General features: G+C 43.3%; 2 protein-coding genes across 4 annotated transcripts in view; one reads left to right on the top strand and one right to left on the bottom strand.

Annotated features, from left to right (window-relative positions):
- Positions 1 to 4047: 4047 nt before the first annotated feature.
- On the top strand, positions 4048 to 9095 carry nrn1a (neuritin 1a). The gene is made up of 3 exons (XM_018765288.2): positions 4048 to 4400; positions 6881 to 7025; positions 7749 to 9095. The coding sequence occupies exons 1-3, from the start codon at positions 4064 to 4066 to the stop codon at positions 7966 to 7968; spliced, it is 702 nt and encodes a 233-aa protein (XP_018620804.2). The 5' UTR covers positions 4048 to 4063; the 3' UTR covers positions 7969 to 9095.
- Positions 9096 to 15578: 6483 nt separating this feature from the next.
- fars2 (phenylalanyl-tRNA synthetase 2, mitochondrial) overlaps positions 15579 to 22152 on the bottom strand; it is a 66162-nt gene continuing 59588 nt past the window's right edge. For 2 of the 3 annotated variants that reach the window (XM_018765703.2, XM_018765702.2), the window contains exon 7: positions 15582 to 16173. In XM_018765703.2, coding sequence (XP_018621219.1) covers positions 16035 to 16173 — 139 coding nt within the window. In that variant the 3' untranslated portion in view covers positions 15582 to 16034. Of the gene's footprint in view, positions 16174 to 22152 lie in introns of all 3 variants that reach the window. The other variant, XM_018765704.2, reaches the window with a different exon arrangement.

Consider the following 22152-nt stretch of genomic DNA (forward strand, 5'->3'; position numbering starts at 1 on the left):
TTTTTGTTCTTAACCAGCTACTGAGACACCCCATGGTTTTCCTACAGACCAGTTGGCCAAACACACAATAAATTTGGGCAGAATATTCAGAGAAAGGTGTAACCTTGGAAATCACAGCCAATGAAAGGGAATAAAAGATCATAACATGTTTTGGCAGAAATTTCACCCAGGGTTGTAGCAATAAAGACAAAAAAAAAAGTTATGGGAATTACTGCATAGTTCAGCCAGTTATTTTATTGTACAACCTTGCATTCAGAGCAAGGACCTTATCCAATTTCCCTCCGGTCTGAAAAGCCCTCGTCTTCACTGCATTCTGCTCAAGCGGCCGTGGGCTCGAGAGCCGGAGGACATCAGGGTCACAGGCTTTCCCTTTTTCTATCAACCAAATCCCAAGGAAAGGGAGCGACTTTACAAGTATGGATTTATTCTGCCCACGGCATTCACAACCATTATCGGACCGATTCCCCTTGTGAGGGTGACTTCTCAAAAACTGCCACCAGACAGCAGTCCTATCAACACTATGCATCTATTTCTAAAAACTCATTCGAACATGTTATACAACTTTTTTCAAGTGGAAATTTATAGTAAATGTGCGAAAGCAGGAGATGTATATCCCGGAATCTGTAGTAACTGAGTAACCGGCGTCATTCATATTGGCTTTAATTACTTGGTATTTCCTGATACTTAATATTCATTTATACTTTAAATGTGGAATAACTGAAGCGTTGAAAAGGGAGGTAAATATTTCATTTTAGACTCTTAAAATGAGAAATGCTTGATTTGAATAAACGGCGATTACAGTTAAATTAAGCGAATACTCATGCCGCTATTTTTATTTGCAGATCAGTTCCCTAATTTAGAATGATCAAGCACTTACATTCAGAGGTAATGTACTCCAAATTCCACAAATGACAAAATAAAAGAAAAATATTTTTATATTTCACGGTGGCGCAGCTGGTTTGGCCATGGCCTGCTCTCTGGTGGGTCTGGGGTTCGAGTCCCGCTTGGGGTACCTTGTGATGGACTGGCGTCCCATCCTGGGTGTGTCCCCTCCCCCTCCAGCGTCGTGCCCTGTGTTGCCGGGTTAGGCTCTGGTTTGCCGTGACCTCGCTTGGAACAAGTGCTTTCAGTCAGTGCGTGTGCACCACTTGCACTCCAGCTTCCCAACAATACTACGGTTAGGGTGCGGTGCACTGACACCTTATTACAGCTACTGCTATTCATTAGGCAAAGTGGTGCAAAAAGCAGCTTTTCTGCAGCGGTTTTAGTGATGCGCAACTCAAAATAAAGAGAGTGTGTTTCGCAGCAGTTTGTGTGTGTTCGATAGCACCATTCTGCTAGGACACACATTCCACTAGCTGCCCACAGAGTGCACACACAAGTAGCAAAACAACAAAACTACAAGTAGACAGAAGCAAAATGTGGTGAAGGGCGAAGATAAGAAGGTGTCAGAAGGTCAGGAAGGAGGGATATGGGTCCGACAAAGATGGGTTTTGAGGCCCTTCAGGAATGCTGGCAGGGATTCAGCAGTTCCGAGGGACAGAAGGACTTATTTCCCGAACTGAGAATTAGATTTGGATTTTTTTGGCCCTCATGAATGGGGCCATAAAGTGGCCAAGGAGCTCATGTAAACATTGCTCACTGACTCACTGATTACATTTCAGCTGCGAAGACGTTGGCCCACTGCGGTGAAGGGAGCTCTGGAATTCCAGCTGGCAGCACTGTATAATTATAAAAACTTGATTTTTTTTCTTACTTTTTTTTTTATAACTAGTTTTAATGGCATTTAAGTGAAGGTAAATGACGTTGAAATGCAATGGTATAACCATTCCGTGCAGAAATCTGAGAGAGGGATGATGACACAACAAAGAAATTTAGAATCGTGTCAGTAGAACCTACTCATATTTTCGCTGAAAAGCTTAGCCTGACTGGACAGTTTAAAACCTGTCTCTGGACAATACTCGTCATTTATGCTTATTGTTGCTGGACACGTCTTTCCTTGCTCATCCAGCCTCAGTAGTGCAGTCTTCGATCCTTCTGATGCGGCAGCATTCCATCTGTGGCGAGGTGGATTTGGAGAGTAACTGTAATATTTTACGGTGTATAATAGAAAGTGTATAAAAGCATTTAATATTTAATAACATAAGTAGATTATTAGTTAATTTATATGATTTAATCATATGTACTTTGTATGAAATACAAGTGTGAGAAGCGTTGGGCTGCAATGCGCTCATTCACCACAAGAGGGAACAATATCCATAAATAATAATAAAATTATTACATACAGACACAATATGCATGAAGAAAATAACGACGTTGGACAAAATGCTCCTTCACCATGTCTACTTTAATAGAAAAGTAATTAAAATACACTTTTTCCGACTTGTATGAGTGAATGAGTAAACCAGTTTTTTTTTTCTTTTTTAAATTAATTTCCAGTCCTTTCATTAATATTTCTTGCATTATATTAGTCTGACCTTGATCATGGAATTTTGCCTATTTCGGCTAATTATATGAACAGAAATTGCTTTTCATCTGGACCTTTAATTAACTAAGGCTTTCTATCTACCTGGTCTTGCTAACTTCAGATTTCTCGGAATCCCCCCCGTTCTCCCATAACTGAGAAAAATCAAATAAAAGAAACCACTGCATTTGCCTTGTTTAATAAAGTGCAGGGAATGACGTAGAATGATTTATTGTACTTTCCACACTGTCATCCGCTCATCTAAAAGAGGGTATTTATTCAGTCCCTCTTTCAAACGAACTGTCCAGGGACCCAATTACTCAGCAGGAGGTACAAATCCTGCTGCTTAGAGATTTTCTTTCAGGTTTCTGCTCTTTACTGGATGATCCCAACGAGGAAAAGCTCCTCTAACAGACAGAAAATAAGGCCCAACACGGCTGATCACAGAGGAATAACAATCAATATTGTTCCTCTTATGTGGGCTCATGTTACATTTCACTGACAGGTCCCATAAACATAATTTAATATGCCTAAGCTGTGATCTGAGAACGATTTCAATGTTTAAAATTAAATCCTTTCTATTCTTCTGTGATAATTTGTTTATAATTGTTTCAGCGTATATTCAAAGGCCTGACAAATCAAGGAAGTAATTTAAAACATTTTTCTTCTTTCATAGAATATAAAATGCTCATTGAAACCGTTCTGTTGGCGGAATGTGCGCTGCAACAGCGCTGGGAAAGAGTACGGGGGGAAATTTAATGTTAAAAAAATATTTTTGAAAATGTACTTCAGTTATTCGGGCTGGGAAATAAAACACTACTTCCAATGATTAAAAGAGCGCACTTTTCATTTAAGGGGCTAGAACTGAAAACTACATTTTTTAAACAAACAAACATGCCAGGTGGTCCACCGAGGTATAATACTGCATTTTTACTGCATCCCCGTTCACATCCAGAGTGTCCCCGCTGCAGGATGCTCCGTCACACGTTATTTCACAGGTACACCGCTCCTCATTTGTGGTAACGCAGTAACACACTTTTACCCCGCAGACACAGTATACACCAGACACTCAAGAGGGAGCATTTAATTACAAATACAAAATCACAGAAAAGTGTGCTTTAATATTTTTCATTTAAAATTATGGTCTTTTATGGTTTTAAGAAAATTCTGCACATCACATTCAAAGTTCAGCATATCTAACCCAAACCCACAGCAAAAAGGGGGACAAAAAAATCTCTGAAAAAAAACCACACGACAGTATCTGATACTAAATATTAAATTTAAAAAAAAAAAGAATAAGGAGACAAAGGTATTAACTGTAGTAATTTTTAGATAAGACTTAACTAATAATATCCTTTTTTTTGCGTTAAAACCATCTAATATGTTGTTGGTGTTTCCTTGCGAATATCATGATAGGTGCGAAGGTCCGGAGTCCCGCTATAAAAATCTGCGCTATTAGACGCGCTTTTCGCTCCATCCATGTGAGCGCAGAGACCTGTGCGCGTGCGTTTGCAGGACACTTCCGCCTGCCTCTCTCTCTCTCTCTCTCGCTCGCACACACACACACACACACACAACGATCAGGAGGAAAAACGGGTTATGTCAATTGCCGCACGCTGCGCGATGACAGTGGGCGGGGCTTGTTACGTCAGCGTCGCCGAGTGGGCGTGGAGGAGGAGGCGCGCACCGCCCGAGGCGCACTCGCGCTTGCCGGGGTGGCCCACATCGGCGTCAAGCGGCGCAGCACGCGCGCGGGTCTGGTGGCGGGTGCGAGCGGCGGCTAGATGCTCGCTGGACAATGTGAGAAGGGTGGCCTTTCGCGCGCGCGCGTGTGTGAGAGAGAGGTGTGCGCGCGCACTCCAATGGTGCTCCACGCGTAGGATGGGAGTAACTCCGCACGGCGCACACGTCGCGCTGCTCCTCGCTCTTCACTTAGGTGAGTTCCGTTCGGTCCTCTGTTCGCCGAGGGCACAACAAACGAGGCGCCGGCGGCGCGCGGATGGACCCCCCACAACGACGAGCGGAACTGTCGGTGCTTCAAGTTTCCTTCGGTGTCGATCGTCGCATTATTGTTTTTTTTTTTTAGTTAAATCAACACATGCCCGACATCTGTTTTACCTCGCAATCTTGTTAGAAACTCTAAAATGTCTGGCACGTGAATTCGTGTTACTCGGGAGGTCCGCAGTACGTACACATTTTTTTTGCGCGCGACCCGGGCTTGCGGAGAGCGCGCTCCTTCCCGCAGTGGGCGCGCGCCTCTCTCTCTCTCTCTCTCTCTCACCTCGTGCAATATTCGTAGGGCAGCATCAGACCCCGCTGTCTATAATATTTATCCGCTGAAAATAATAGCTGGAATACAGCAAAACATCACTCATTTCCCTCTAGTAGTGTAAAAACGTGCATTTACCACGGTATACCTCGCTCCGATTATGTACCACGGCTTCATTCTCCTGCAGCGGTAAAAGGTGAACTCACAAAATTAAGATTCCTAACAATTAGTGCTGCAAAAGTTAAATTCGGCCTTTTTTGTCTTTTATAACCTTTTTATTCTACATCTAATTATAATATATGCAATAATAAATAGTACAGCAGTACAATGGCACAGTTTTGGGATACTGGATTAAAAATTGGATAAATATATAAAATAAAGCAAGTAATAATTATCTAAATAATTCACAATATGACCAGACCACCACGGGATAAGAAACACCGATGTTTGAATTTTTTTTGCGCAAAAAATTATGCAAATATTAGCGGAGACGCGTATCTTACATCCAGGTAGAGATCGGTGTGTAATTTAAACAGAAATTTTATTATTTTATTATGATTGGGGTTGTTTCATTGCCAACAGATACCAGGTGAGGAGTAAAAGCAGCTCTTCTCTCCGTGCCTCGTTATTCCCGTTAAATGTCGCTATTTGTGTCACTTAGAATAAACTCGTATTGCGTGTGGAATCGGAAGTTAACACGTTTTACACGCTGTAGTGCGCTTTAAAAAATATGTAGAGGACTGCGGCTCTGGACGTTGTGTATTAAAAGCCGGAAAAATCGCCAGGCGTTTAAATACGTGTAAAAACAGAAGCGCGCGCGCGCGCGCTCACGTGAGGTGCGGTATTATGAAACTCGAGTGTTGCGGTTTCTTCGAGTCGCACGCGCGACTGATGAAATTAACAGCAAGAGCTGAACGGTGCCGATCCACGCCGACTGTGTCTGAACTGGATTACCAGGGTAAAGCGCGGTAAATACACTCTTCGTGTATCCGCGCTCATCCATTTGTCGGGCTCTTTGCGGACTTTACCATGGTACGCAAAGGGGCCAAGAGGAGGGAACAGTACAGCGGAGCAGAGGATCATCAGTCGGATATGATTTTATATGATATGATTCTTTCAATGAAGCGCTTTTTGCGTCTTCCTAGCGGGGTATTTACTGTGGTATTTTGTGCGTCCCTCAGGGGGCCGTGTGTCTCTGCTGAGATGCGACGGCGTTCCTGCAATTTGTATGGGATTTAATGAGCACATTTTATACTATAGTATACTATACAGTACTACACTGATATTGGACAGGCGTCGGCTAGAAGAATAGATGTAAATGTGTACTGTACTGTACTATACTGTACTATGGTACGGGGCGGAAATCGTATGCATCTGTGGATGCCATAATTTCATAAACCAGGAGGCCCTAATGCGAAGAAGAAACGGACCACGGATTGATTACTGCGGTCAAACATGGTTTTTTACTCCGTTTAATTATAAACTGGGGTTAATCAGCAGGCGCCTGTCTCGTGTAGGGTGTGGTGATGAAAGTGATGATTATTATTACTACTGTTGATTTTCGCACCCGTGTCTTGGTCCCTCCCTGGTGTCACGGTACAGTATGTCATAGGCTCGAGCCCCTCTTTACACACACTGCTGACACAGCTCCAGCATGAAACAGCATCTCAGATTCATTCGCGTGTTTAAGTAACTTCAGGTATCCCGCAATTCCATCTCTCTCTGTCTCTCACTCACTCACTCACTCACTCACTCACACACACACACACACACACACACACACACACACACACACACACACACACACACACACACACACACACACGTGTCCCGCTCTATTGCGCCCCAATTTGTATAGTGACCTTATGGTTTTTTTCTGTTATTTTTTTAATTCTTGTCTGATGGATTTCCTGAAAGTTATCAGTGTGTTTCTCTGGTTGATTAGATATTAATTTACTAATTAGTTATTAATTAGTTATTACATTTAAAAGTGCAGCTCTTCATTTTGTGACAGAGGGAACTTTCAGTGATGGACAAATGAAGGATGTTAGTACCAGTGATGATAGTGATGATATTAGTGTTGCTGATGATGATGATGACCTCAGTGCGTGTGTGTGTGTGTAACGCTCCTCTCTCTCGGATTGCAGCCCCTCTGCTCCAGGCTGCGGGAGCCTCGCCGACATGTGACTCCGTGTTCAAAGGTTTCTCCGACTGCCTGCTCGTGCTGGGGGAGAACATGGTCAGCTACCGGGAGCGCGCGCACCGCGGCCAGGACCTGCGCACGGTCTGCGCGTGAGTTCACGTGTTCATTTAGCGCCGCCACGCGAGCACTATTGAAAAATAGGGGACAGATGGCCCGAGACCACCGCCCCCCCCAACCCAACCCAACCCAACCCTCACTCAGTCCCCACCGCGTCAATGCGCGAGCTGGATCGCGGAAAAATCACTGCCACCAGCAGCGACGCGCGCGCGCACACACACGCAGAGCGCAGAGACGGAGCTTAATTGGATTTGAGATCTCTCCTCTCTGATGGTGTGTGTGCGGGAGACAGAATAAAACCCTTTTTCTCCGGGGGGACAGAGCCCATCTCATCCGCCCTATACGTGCAGTGCGCACGTGCTACACTCAGAACACACACACACACACACACACACACACACACACACAGCACATCCGTTACTCCGCGTCCGCAGAAGCGACGCAACAGCGTGAGTGTGAAGCGAGAGGGAGAGAAATTTGAAGCCAGTTTCTCTTCTGAAAACGTGGCTGCTTAAGAAATACTATAAATACCACGTGTTACCTCACGCACCCAAAAGCAGCACTTTAATACCCGCAAGGCCGCATATTTGGCGGGAAAAGAAAAGAAGCGACTGAACACGTTACACTCGAGCAGGTCGCTGCGGTAACTATAGCGCTCGAAGCCCCACGTGCCATTACCGCGCGCGCCGCAGGGTGACATACATGCCGATGACATGTCCCCCCGGTGTGTGCCGTTCCGTTCCGTTCGTTCGCAGGTACTGGGAGGACTTCCACGCGTGCGCGCACACGGCCATCGCGGACTGCGAGGAGGGCGCGGCCGAGCTGTGGGAGAAGCTGAAGCGGGACTCCAGAAAGCTCGAGCTCAGCGGGAACTTGTTCGAGCTGTGCGCGGGAGAGAGCGGCGCGTCCACGCCGGGGCTCGCGCTCCTTCTGCCGCTCGTCTCCGCGCTTCTGGCAGCATGGCTTACATTATAACAGAAAGGAAAAAAAAAGAGGGAAGAGGAAACAAAAAATAAAAATAATAATTAATTAATTAAAAAAAAAAAAAACCCGAACGGATTTATACACGGAATTGAGGTAAAAGCGCAAGTCAGAAGTGATCAGAAGTGATCAGAAGTGAGCGCCACCTGCTTCGCCTGGACTCACCTGAGGAAAGCGGCGCGTGAGCGCGCCGCGTGGGCCCACCTGCCCCCGATCCGTGAGCGCTGAGGAGAAAGCTTCACCTTCACCATGGCTTAACCGATCGGAGCCGAAAAACATTCACTAAAGTACCTATAAACCTCTTCGATATCAATTCCGTCATAGACACACGTGAGAAATGACGACATTGCAAAATGACGACACTGGGAGAAATATGACGACACTGATGAAGCCTAAATCAAACACTGGACTGGAAACAAGAGGCTGCATTCTCTGCTCCTTCCTTATTTCCACTTGTCATTTTCTTAGTGTTCTGATTTGCTGCCTGTTTTTTCGCTAAAAAAAAAAAGAAGGGTAATGTGTTCTTTCTACTTTTATAAGGTATAGTCGTCCTCAGAAATACAGAAGCGAGATGCAAAATAAGAGGAAAGAAAAAGAAGGGAAAATATCATTATGGGTTTACACCATTTAAGCCGGACTTCGCAAGGATGTGGACAGTTGCTGGAGGAAAACAATGAATGGGACACCAAAAACATGCAATGTCCAACTTTTAAAAATAATTACTTAATAGAAAAAAAAAGACATTTTAAAAATCCAAAGGGGTAGTATAGTACATGTTATGTTTCCACCTATATGATCGGAAATCCATCGTTGCATTTGTTTAAATGCTGAACACAAATACTCCTAAAGGCTGTAAATGAGTCAACTAGATTAAATTACATTTCCACGTTTTATTTCTCGTTTCCAGAGCACAGAGCACCTGTTGCTGCCTTTAAAAGTATAGCCTGTTTTATTATAATTGGTTTTGGAGGAGTGACCCTGCTCAGGACAAGTGGTTACTGAAATTGGATGGATGGTTGGATGCTTTTGGAGGATGTTGCATATGTAATATTACAAATTCACAGGTGAAAATAAGGACTGTGAAATTATTATTTTTTTGGGAGAATAGTTTAAAACAGATGACCTATTATATAGTCATACTTAAGATTGCTAAAAGAATAAGTAAATAAAGTATGAATAAATAACTTATTGATTGAACGTTGTGTGCTATGGTTATTAAGGATATTAATTGTGTTATTCTGGGTGTAACAATCTAGGAGGGAATAAATTTAAAAAAGAAATGACCACTTTCAGTAGCCTAGAGAATAAAAAGTGTGTTTATATGGGACAGTTTGGTATTTAAAGTATTGGACCAGAAGGGCAGAATGTCTCCCTTTTAACAGGACTAAACAGCAGTCACAGCTCCAGGGTTGGTGCTTTTCTTCAACTTAATGCAAAATGAAAAGCGAATTAATACTTTTCCCTTAGAAATATCTTCAATGTTTTTTCCCATGAAAGAGAAACACGTTGAGTGCAGAAATGAAATTACCTTGCGATTTAATTGACTGTGTAGTAATATATTTTAAACAAGTTATTGTGGAAGGCGCAGCGGAGTTTCTTTTAGATACGGTTTTTACTTGTTAATCATGCCATTTATGTCCCATTAAAGTTAAAAACAGCTTTTATAAGTCAAACACAAGTGCAATCCTGTCTAAAAACGGACTGAAATTTGCTCGTTAGTTTGGGGAGCTGAAACATTCGTTTCGCGTACAGTGGCTCCTTGTGTTACGAACAATCTACTTACGAATTTACAAAGATACAAACTTTTTTTTGCAGTTTTCTCACTTCTTGTTAATTTGCATTTTGTTCACTTACTGCTGTTTTGGTCAGGCATCCCATCAGCGGTGTACCCCTCCTAGCTTAGTGCCCAGTGATTATGGGATAGGCTCTGGACCACCGCGACCCTGAAAAGGACAAGGGATTGATAGCAGTCAGTGCGTGATTCTCTTCTCTTATACTTGTCTGAAATGTTGCACATTTCCACATCCAGGTATCAGGTAGCAGTAAAATAGCGAATAGTGGTAAAAGTGCCTTAGGAGTTACGAACAAATTGAGTTATGAACACAAACAAATGTGTTTGTAAGTTGAGGAGGCAACATAGTCACATATCAAGAGACATACTGTCCAGCGCCCACACACTCAGCATGACAAATCAGATTTTCACTCACTTTACAGATACCGCATTCTAATGTGTCTTACATGCTGATAAATTCCAAATCCATGAGGGGAGCTCTTTGAACTCCAAGTTTTTGAAATAATTACCATCAGCGCAGGTATATTCACATAAATCACTGAGTGTGTGGAATGGGTGCACTTAACAAAGCCACTCTTTCCAATACAAGGCTAAAATGTATAGCTCTTCCAAAGGTTCCCTGCACCCAAAGGGCCACTTATTCACTTCCGTTCGGTCCCCTGCTGCCCGGGTCCATAGAAAACGGAACAGATGGGACGCGGTAAATTCCACCCCGATTAGCATATTGATTAAGACTTTGACACCGTCTGTACCAACATTCTGCGAGTTGGTGGGCGGCTTTTCCCAGGCCGGGGGCGGGGATGATCTCGATAGACAGCTTTCCACTACCCGACCCCGCCAAGCCTAAGGGATAATGCCCAGCTGCCCCTGCTCGAAGCAAGAAACATGTCAGGTGGCTGGTTGGAGGAGCTCGTAAGAAAATGCTTTAGTTTACCTAGAAATAAACCCATATTTTTGGTGCATCTGCCCCCCCCCGATGTAGCCCCCTCTGCCATACACCAGGCTGCAACTGGTATTGTCGGAGTATTTAACCGTACACGGTCCTGCATGTAAGTTTAACTAACTGACAAACTGAATATTGTAAACCCGTTTAGATAAAGAATTCGTCAGCGTGAATACTGAAATACCTCACTTTAAACCCAGTATCTGGAACGAAAAAACTCACGGGTTGTGGAGTGTTACACTTTTGTGGCCGCTGCTTACATATACAGGTAGGTGTATTTCTAGCTGAGCAATAGTGCTCTTTACACCTCTGCTGGTGACGTGGGACCACCTGCGAGGTCATCAGCTTGGAGCGACCCGTCATAGATGTTTCACTCCTTTAATCCCGGAACATCACCTAGCGTTGGGCCAGCGGCAGGTGATGGAGCTCTAGCGCAGAGGCCGGTTTAAGTGCTCCTAACACATGCCGACCGAAACAGGATTTCTTTTGTTTGTTTAAATGAAATACCATTTAAAAAAAAAAAATTTCCTGGAGGTAATTTTGAGAATTACTGAGCATTACGTGAACATTGAGAGATGTGTTTTGACATTTCATTAAAGTATGTAGCGTGCTGCAACTTTTACCTTATTTTTTCAAACTGTTCGCCATTAAAACACACACATATGCAGGACATGAAAACAACGGTGGCTTTTGTCTGGCTGCTCTACATTTCTCCCACAAACCAAAGACACATTTCAAATGGATTCATCTTTTTGTTTTTTTTTTTTAATTCTTACAGTCAAGAATTTGAAGGTTCCTCTTCCTTGTTCAGATGCAATTGAAATTAAGAAAAAATTTACTTTTGTAGCTAAGCATGTGATTCCGTGTATGTATATGCATCTATATATTCATTTTTACTTTAATGGCAGCAGGTAGAACTCTTTTAACATTTAAGAACATCAATAAATGCAAACACTGATTGGCTCTGGGTATAAAAATGCAACTGAGAAAAAGGGGTTCAGTCGAAGCACCTCCCAAGGCCTGGTAGCCTTTGTTATCCACCCTTCTAAAAAGTGAGGAGTACAGTCGTCGCCCAGTTAATACCGTGGTTTGGGGCCGAGATCCTGCCGGTAACCATGGAAAACAAAGCCAATTCAGCTATTGCTAATGCTATTGGTAAAGACAGATGTGGTTTATTTCTCATATCAGCAAATATTATAGCCATTTGTCATCCTATTGGCATTACTTAAAAAATTTACAAAAATAACCTTTGACAGCTTGGATTTTTCTCAATTCACTTAAGAGCTTCTCTCTTTGGCTAAATATTCTATTTGCACAGTAAATCACAGCGTAAGCCCTTAGTCCCTGTAAGTGGAGACAGTCTTCTAGAATCTTCTAGACAGTGGAACAGGCAAAACAAAGTCCTCCGTACCTCTCTGATAGTGAAGTACATGCGACCCATCGCCTGATCCTCGCTGACCCTTACGAGGATGAAAGTAACCCACCTGGACCACCGCTGCACTGCCCTCTTTTGGTGTGTGGGGCTCCTCTTGTCAAATTCGATCGTTCAGGTTACGACGATGTCATGCCTTGTAGTTGCGGTGACCAATGCGGCGCTTGGACACCTTTGTCTCCGTTTCCGTCCCTGCACAGGGCTGACTGAGAGGTCACTTCGGACATCCAGGGATCCATTGCAGGGTCCGGCAGGAACGGTTTCACCGTGTCCTCTTAAAGATAGCGGGGGGGGGGGGGGGGGGGTTAGTTGGCAGAAATGGAGGCGCTGATCAGGAAGATGATGAAAGACAGAATGTCAGGTAGGCATTCGAGAGGGAGTGGAGGTGTGAGGTGATGGGCGAATAAATCGGCATCGTGGGGATAGATAATCAGTCAGTCTGGACGGAGAAGTCAGCCAGGAATCTAAATGTGTCCTAGTAGGAGGTGCGGAACAAGGGGCACTTCGGGACTGAGAGGCGAAGGAAATGTGAAATTTGCTGATCGAGTTTAAAAATGCGCCGTAGGAAGACAGAAAGAAGGAGTAAAAGGGATGAGGGGAATAAGAAAATGCAGAGAAACCACATTTTATTTGTGAAAATCATCTTGTACGCTGCCGGAAAAATGATGCATCAGGAAATCTAAACTAAAGGTATATTCCAATCATAAAAATGAAAGCATAAAGAGCAATTAATAACGTGATATTATCAATGGAATGATATCATTACTTAAGCTTTGCCCTAAAACGCCTTAACAAAGAGTAGATACAGTATACAGCTTTACTCCAGCCTCCACCGTTAAGGGATTCATACTGAATTTGTCAGCGTTAAACCTTCAGCCACACTGTACCTTAATCATCGTTTTATTGAAAATAATGCTCTAATGAGAGCTGGATTGCCATGGCAACCAGTCTTTGCTGCTACAGTCCAAAATACGCTCCAGCGTCGCTCATCTTTTGGCCCTCGGGCCGACACGAGCGAAGATCCTCCACCGTCTTTGGACGCCTCCGGAAGAAAGGTGAGTTTATCTATCCAGTGTGACTTTGTGTCCAAGGCTATGAATTTATGCAGTGATTTGCAAACACTGAAAATTAAAAATTGATAACAACGTCTGGTTGTTTTCTTCGAATGCAACCTTAGTTTCTCCATCTGCTCTTGTGGTTAACTTGTTATTTTGTTGTCATTTTACCGCGGGGAATTTGTTTGGAGTAATTCAATTATTTTGTTTGGCCGTGGAGTGTCATTTTATGCTTGGAAAACATATACCCATAAAGTACATACATTTTGTATAAAGTACAGTCATTATCGATAACGCTTGCCTAGCGCAGTGTCACAGTCAAAGGGAGAACATGCAACCTCCGCACAGAGCGAGTCCTCTTCGAACCCGTGTCAAAACACAGTGCGGCAGCTGTGAGGCACTGGCACTACCCACTGCACCGCCATGCTGCGCAAACTATTTCTGTACACACTGAGATTCAAGTTAAGACGGCAGTGCATTTCTGAATTTCTGACAATTTAAAGAAATGATCATTTGCACCAGTTCTGTACATTTATCTATATTTCCCTAAATCTATATCCTTAAGTATGTGAACTTTTCATTAAAAGAGAGTACAGACAGACTGTCCCCATACAAGGGCAGCATGTGGCCACGCTTCTTTCTGGGCCCACAGGAACCAGGTCCAGCAGGTCATCTCGACGTCGGCACTGGATCCATTCCTGTTCCTCCAAATATCTCCATCTGAATAATGGGAACTTTGACACCTTAATTATGAAGATTTTTTTAGTTTAAAAAAAAAATAAAGTACTGTAACATAAGACATCTTTTGGCCATATATCTTGCTCGAAATGCTCTTTATATTCTCATCTTCAGCTCCTCTACCTCAAATATATTCTTCATACAGCAGGGTTAAACTGTTCTTTGGAATCTGCCTTTTAGGAAAGTTCCCACTTTTCCAGGAATTGGATCACCATTATTTATAGGGAAAAAAGTCTCATAATGAATTAAAATGCCAAAAGTATGCATGAAAATAGCATCAATGTATTTTATATTTGTAAAATAATTATGTCTACCTTTTTTTTTTTTTTCCATTATTACATAAAAGTTATCCACTGCACTGTTAATTTAGCTCAGAGATTTTCATATTGCAAAAATGGTCCGAACACCAGTGGAAGAAACAACTATGGAGGTTTTCTCCTTTGGGTGAAGAGTCTATACAGAGAGCAGAGGAAAAGCAGTGCCTGTTTAAAATCTCTCATCATTTAATCTTACAAACATGCCATTGAGTTTTGAGGAAAGCTGCTGTTTGAACCTTTTTCTTGACCGTGTTTTAAATTGCGTGGTTCTCATTCTAAAGAGGCGTTTCGCTGCTCCGCTTTCCTCCTTTTCAATTAAAAACACATTGATACTAAAAAGCTCCTTTTCCGCAGCAAGTCCGGAGCACAGCACGTCGTCTCTGGTTTTAAAACGCCCCCTTTTGCTCATTTTAAAGAGAGTTTTTGAACACCGGGGGGAGTCCACTATTGTAACGGCCATCCGAGCTGAGCGTGGTATTTGCGAAGTAAACAACAACTTCGTAGTTTCAGAACGTTTTAGACGCTCAACAATGCCCTTTAAAGGACATCCGTTCTTCAGCAAGACATTCAGCTCCGAAGGGCAAAAAGTCCTTTATAAGATGCAGCTTTGCTTTGCGCTGCCATGCACCGGGACTGTGAAGCTTATTTAAAGTCCGGCCGTGGATTGGCTTCATGTAAGTCAACTCTGAATATAATGGGTTTCAGAAATACAGCTCTCTCAGGGACAAAGTGCAACGGGGAGTTTTCCTAACAGCATAATGAAAGAATAATTATTGTTCGGACTTCATGCCCAGATAGAACCCGAACGACCTTGCGTCCACCAGTGACCTCCGTTTCCAGCACGTTGGCTCCGTTGGACCGGAGGGACGTAACAAGCATGGAGCTCCTTGCTTCTCACTCCACAGAAACCAGTAAAGGTTGTCAGCACAAAATACTGGATGTAGTAGAAATCTTCATATTCCAATTTCTTCATCCCCACCTCAGATGCAATATGAGCATTACCATCTATTGTTTTTCCTTAAATTCGCTTTTCCTTTCGGCACCAGATTTTTGGTGCCGGGTGGCTATTCTTTGTATTTAGTGCGGTGGAGCGCAGCGACGCGGCTGGTTTGGCTGGATCGTGCTCTCTGGTGGGTCGAGGGTTCGAGTCCCGCTTGGGGTGCCTTGCGATGGACTGGCCTCCCGTCCCCTCCAGCCTTGCGCCCTGTGTTGCCGGTTCAGGCTCCGGATCGCCGCAACCCCGCTTGGACTAGCAGTTTCAGACAGTGTGTGTGTATTCAGTGTCACCAAGAGACAAAAACAACAAAGTCAAGCTCTTCCACTGTGTTTATAAAGACAAATGCAGCAAATTCAGCACAGGTAAATACAGACTGACTCCTTGATTATTAATTATTGTTATTACTATTATTATTTATTTCGCATCAGAACGACTTATAATGCTATATTTGAATACTGAGCTATAAACAGCATACGCAGTTATTTATCCGTTTATAAATCTGGGTCTGGCAGGGGTTGTGACATTCAGTGCACGGGAAGACTTGTTTTTCCCATGTAAGTTTTTGCTATTTAAGTCATTAACACTCAAAATAAGGAGATCATATACAAATGTCCACTGCTGCTCTGCTGCCATGGAGCGCTAAAGAGAACACATGAGGAGGTGTAATGATGGTGTGACGGTGCAGCTGCTGTTGGGGTCCTGAGTCATTCTGTGAAGGCGGTCAAGGCCAGCAGGGCTTCTTGCCCTGCTTGGAGCAGATGTCCAGATGAGTATGGCTTGCAGAGGTCAATACCTCCCCTGTACCCCCAGCTCCTGTTCTGCAGCAGCTTCGATGGCTCGGTGCAGCACTCGCACCTCCTCCTGTGTCAAAGTCCTCTCCATGTGGCGGTATGTGATTCGGTAGCAGTGGCTGGTCTTTCTCGTCCTGTGTGGAGACGGTGAACGATGAGGGAAACGGTAAATCGTTCTGGATAAAAGCATGAGAGAAAACTACAAAGTGTTAGCAGAACAAAAATCTGCCTTTTCCACTGAATTGCATAAAGCTAAAATATGTGTGTCATAAGCGAGTTATGAGCCTGAAAGGGAAATCACAGTGACTCCTTGCTATTTACACTGTTTGCAGAAACAAACCGAGATGCCGCACATTCCTGCTGAAGTAAGATGCTGCCGTAAGTGGCATCACTCGGGCCAAACTGTACTGAACCCGGGCTTTTAAAAATTCAGCCAGAAGTAGTTCAAGGCCGTACCGTCTGCATGCTTTCTCCAGCAGTCCTTTTGTACTTCTCAGTTATACAAAAAAAAATACAAAAGATGACATTTTTCCCTCTCAAATTTTAAAAAAGAAGTGTCAGTATGACTAAGGGGTATTTTAAATTCTCTGCACCTCAAATGCCAAAGGGAAAAATATGGATTTTCAAAGTTAATGATATCTGCTCTACATTTATTGGGTGTCTTACAAAATTGCCAGAGGTAATGCATCCATTAAACAATTTGGACACGTACTTAAGAATTACATATCTCACCCCTTTCTTATCCGTAAGAAAAGAAGTTACTCTGATGAGTGTAACAAAAAAAAAATAAAAAAGTGGCATTTTTGCTGAAGACAATGACTATATGAACATAATTCATGAGGATATTAAGACTTCTATTCCTTAAAAAAACCACTCCTTCAAACTAAGTACACTCAAGCCTCATATAATGAGATGCCATAAAATGAAAACCAGCTGAAGCAGCTTTTGAAAATATATACCCTTTTAATAAAACAAGTACACTATTCATTACAATGGCGTTTTGCCCATTATGCAACCATTTCACTTCCGCAGAGGGTGTAAAGAGTTGATAAAAGAAAGCCGGTCGCCTTTTCTCCAGTTTAATTTCAGCCTATGCCAAGTTTTTAAAAGGACCAGCTCAGTTCCACTGCTACACAGTTGCGGGAAGAACGAGTCTTTTAACAGCGATGCGTTTTGAACTAAAAAAGAGGCAAACTGAACACTCACCAGTGAAGCACTTTTTCAAAATATGAATCCCACAGTTCAAAACAAAAGTCGTCCAGGCAAACGTTTAAACAATATCTCCGCAGCCGTTTCTTCAAATGGTGTTCTGCACGTTTACACTTTAAAAACCCGGACCACTGCGACCCTGCATTGAACCCACTGCATTGGTTATTGACAGATGAAATACGTTTATTTTGTATTTTAATTTAACGACACATTTTTCATCTAAGAACCAGTTATTTGCTTCCGTAAGAAACGACGATAAGTCAATACGCTCCACAATGGGAATCTGCCAAGTGGGGTGATTTCACGGAACAAATTAACCCCGTTATTTGAGGGATGGGCGTACCGCTCTACCACTGTTCAGCTTGTAACTTCAATAGCTTCAAGGAATTTACAGTCAGACAGCTTTGCTTTCTTCACCTGGAAAACGTGACAAATTGAGGCCGCTTCCGATTGCCTCGGGGATACATGTTGAGAATTCACAGTGACACCTAACCCAGTTAACGGGAATCCTTCAAAGACGAGCTACCCCTCCTTCCGTAGTTGCATTAACACACAAAATAATGAACAGTGAGCAGAGAACATAAGAGCGAACAAAGCAAGGCACGAAATATCCAATGATTTTTTTTTTTTTCCCCACCAACTTTTATGTATTCAGAGTGTGAAAACACCCTAAGGCATTTACTTTAGAGATAAAGTTTGCCGGCATCAATTAATCAATGACTATAAAGCAGTCTTAGAACTGGCATTTATTCTTGTGTCAATCCTACTTATTAATGTATAGATTGCCACGTTGTCTCACAGCAAAAAAGCAACTGACATTTCCACAGCTAAACATGGCCTTAGAAGGCACCCAAAAGAACATTATAAATTACTCAGTTTTCTAATGACAAAGATTTAAGAAAAAATAAGGTCAGTGCATTTCTGCAGTACCGATAAAATAAAGGAAACATCATACATTTTGGAACCCATAACTACAGATGGCCAGAAAGAGCAAGATATATATTTTTTTTTAAAAAAACTTTGTTACTTTGACAGAAATAACTAAATATAAGGGGGAAATACACTGCCTGGCCAAAAAAAAAAAGGCACCACCTGGATTAAACTAAGCAAATAGGTAAGAGCCTTCCATTGCATAATTACTGCAGTGATTAATATGTTCAAGCTGGCAACAAGTTATTTACCCTAACTAATGCAGTGAGTAGCTTCTCATTTCTTATACAACCATGTCGGAAAACATATCCTGTGGTCGTGGAAAAGATGTTACTCTGTTTCAGAAGGGTCACATTATTGGCCTGCATCAAGCAAAGAAAAGAACTAAGGAGATTGCTGAAACTACTAAAATTGGGTTAAGAACTGTCCAACGCATTATTGAAACCTGGAAGGATAGTGGGGAACCATCATCTTCGAGGAAGAAATGTGGACGGAAAAAAATCCTGAATGATCGTGATGGGAGATCACTTAAATGTTTGGTGAACACTAGAACAGTAGAACTCACGGCTATGTTCAATAGTGAAAATAAGAGCATTTCCACATGCACAAAGCAAAGAGAACTCAAGGGATTGGGACTAAACTGTGTAGCCTTAAGAAAACCACTTATCAGTAAGGCTAATTGGAAAAAAACGGCTTCAATTTGCTAGGGAGTGTAAAGATTGGACTCTGGAGCAATGGAAAAAGGTCATGCGGTCTGATGAGTCGAGATTTACCCTGTTCCAGAGTGATTGGTGCATCAGGGTAAGAAGAGAGGCGGATGAAGTGATGCAACCATCATGCCTAGTGCCTACCGTACAAGCCTGTGGGGGCAGTGTCATGATCTGGGGTTGCTTCAGTTGGTCAGGTCTAGGTTCAGCAATGTTATGTGCCCAAAAAATGTGGTCAGCTGACTACCTGAATATACTGAAAGACCAGGTTCTTCCATCCATAGATTTTTTCTTCCCTGATGGCACGGGTATATTCCAAGATGACAATGCCAGGATTCATCCGGCTCAAATTGTAAAAGAGTGGTTCAAGGAGCATGAGACATCATTTTCACACATGGACTGGCCACCACAGAGTCCAGACCTTAACCCCATTGAGAATCTTTGGGATGTGCTAGAGAAGACTTTACGCAGCGGTCCGACTCTCCCATCATCAATACAAGATCTTGGCGAGAAATTAATGCAATTCTGGATGGAAATAAATGTTGCGACATTGCATAAGCTTATCGAAACGATGCCACGGCGAATGCGTGCCGTAATCAAAGCAAAAGGCGGTCCAACAAAATATTAGTGTGTGTGACTTTTTTTTTGGCCAGGCAGTGTACGTAAGAAAAACAAATCTGGCAAATTCGAAAGTTGGTAAAAACTTTGGTATATCGATACTTTCGTGTGGGTTTTTCGAAACTCTTCATCTGTATGGATTTGTGGTCTCATTTCCTAGTCTGATGACGGGATGGTTCTTGTGGAAACATCAGAGAGGGCTGTGGCTGCTCTCTGCCAGCTTAAGTAATCAGATCACCCCCTCCCCAACCCCCAACACAGCCTTCTACATCGCAGGCAATCCACCAGCACTTCGACTGGTAAAATACTGCATGTTTCCCTAACGTCTCGTGCATAAATCTGCCTCGTGAAACATCAGCGGCCAGAAGTTCCACATCTGGTGCCAGTCAAAAGAATTGATTCAGGTTTATGGGCGCAGAAAACCATTGATCCGAGAGCTTCATTATGAAGAGCAGACAGGAGAGTGGCATCTACGGTTTCGTTAATGGCGAGCCTGCAAGAGAGCATGCTGCAAACCATCACTTTTACTGGCCGACTTCTTCTCAAATGGGAAACGCGAAACTTACCCACAGATGCACTAATCCGCAAGTGCCGATGGAGGCGGGAACCTGAGCAGATGTGGCAATGCACCCCGATGCCTGGATTAAGAACATCAACACCCTGCGCTTTCTTGCAGCTCCTTTTAAATGTCTGAGGATATCATCAAGTACGGGAAACAACCTTCCCAGGACACAGTTTTACACATCATACTATGTTATATCAGCTACCTCTTATTTACTTTACTTTCTAAAGATATTTCGTAGATGCAGCTAACACAACGGAGAAGAACTACAGTAGGAGGTCAGCTATCCATTCATGCTGAGAGCAAGACGTCCCCAAAGAGTTACTCGACAACAGCGTGACTGTAATTCCAACAGTTTTTCCAAAACCCATTAACACGGAACATGGATCTAATTTCTTTACGGCTCATTTGGTGAACAAGCGTCCAGGAAAAAGCGTCTATCCGTCAACGCCTCCTTATGTTTTCAACCAGTCCGTCGGAGCGCGTACGAGGAACCCCTTTACCATAAGGCTGCAAAGGTCGCCTTCCTTGTCGTCGGATTCTACTCATTCGGGGCGATGGGCGGAGGCATCGCCAAGAACCATGAGCACGACCTCGCCACTGCAGGTCCAGTCACACGAGCGAAAGGTCAAGAAGAAAGAAGCACATGCCCCCTTCATGCCCCCCATTAAAAAGACGGCAGCATCTCCCCTGGCAGCGCTGAGCAGCGGATGCTCAGAAATCAATTTGCATCCCATTAACTGCAGCTGTCTGCATCCCATCAAGTGTTCCCACTGCACTGCTGGCAGCCAATCTCTCCCCCTGTTTACAGTCTCATTCATTTTCTCATTAGAACGGGGGCTCCCGGACCTCATCGCGCAACGCGAGGGACCGCGCATACCCCAAAAACTGTCTTACAAAGAGCAAATCCGACAAGGCGCGAACCTGGGGAAGGCCACGTCGGGGTTTACCTTTGGAATTCAAACGTTCCTGTCAGCCAGCCAGCGGTAATAAATTCCCATTAGGAGACATTTCATCTGCAGGGCAACATTTGAAACGTCATCGACAAGTGCCAAGAAAGTCAGATAAAACTGTTCAGTTACAGTGACCTTTCACTGGATAAGTGGTTTGTGAACATGGATAAATGCATACAAAATAGAGATAATACACTGAAGCACGTTCTAAAAATTAAACAGAAAATTATTTTGCTATGTTACACAGACCCAAGGGAAATGGGTATAATAGAGGCATGATTATTATTTGTTGCCATTATTGGGGTCTCAGAAGGGTCTGTACATCCCAACAATCTTCAGAGCCACGTGTGGTTTGATGAACATGAAAAAATACTTGAGCAAAGAAAGGAAGAGTTGTACTGTACTGTACTGTACTGGGGCGGCACGGTGGAACAGCAAGTAGCGCTGGTGTCTCACAATGCCTGGGTGGTGTGAGAGGACGTGGGTTCGATCCCCGCTCAGTCTGTGTGGAGTCTGCATGTTCTTCCTGTGTCTGCGTGTGTTTCCTCAGGGTGCTCTGGTTTCCTCCCACAGTCCAAAGACATGCTGTTCAGGTTCACCCATAGTGCGTGAGTGACAGCGAGTGTTTTCCAATGACGTATGGATGAGTGACCCAGTTTAAGTAGTGTATCTAGCAGTGTAAGTCACCGCGGTGAATAAGGTGTGTGGGCTGATAACACTACATAGAGTTCATTGGAAGTTGCTTTGTAAAAAAGCATCTGCTAAATAAATAAATATAAATGTACTGTGAAATATTTAAGAGCAACATCTCATGTTGTTCTCATTCATTATCTTACTTGAGATTTAAAAAGAAACTGTCAGCACAGTAAACGTAGCTGTTGTTCAACATTGAATCAATGGCTCTGCGTGGCTATAAAGAACAGGAGCTCAATTTCCTCGGGGAGCACAATCGGTGCCTTCGATTGTCCCTCACTGGTGTCATGCGGCGTCGCGGCCAGTCGAACTAATACATACAGCGATCCCCGAATAATGGAAACGCTACCACAGTACTATTATATGCCAGCGTATTAGCCTTTGACACTTCCGCAACTAGCTACTAATGAACGACTTCCAGAAAGACACGTTCTCCTTAAT

Source organism: Scleropages formosus, chromosome 5 (genome assembly GCF_900964775.1).
Source record: "Scleropages formosus chromosome 5, fSclFor1.1, whole genome shotgun sequence".
In the NCBI taxonomy this organism is placed as follows: Eukaryota; Metazoa; Chordata; class Actinopteri; order Osteoglossiformes; family Osteoglossidae; genus Scleropages; species Scleropages formosus.

Bases quoted from the DNA above. Each gene is read 5' to 3' on its own strand.
- nrn1a (XM_018765288.2), top strand. From the start codon at position 4,064: ATGTCAATTGCCGCACGCTGCGCGATGACAGTGGGCGGGGCTTGTTAC. The intron at 4,401-6,880 runs GTGAGTTCCGTT...CTCGGATTGCAG, and splicing joins GCTCCTCGCTCTTCACTTAG to CCCCTCTGCTCCAGGCTGCG. The intron at 7,026-7,748 runs GTGAGTTCACGT...GTTCGTTCGCAG, and splicing joins GACCTGCGCACGGTCTGCGC to GTACTGGGAGGACTTCCACG.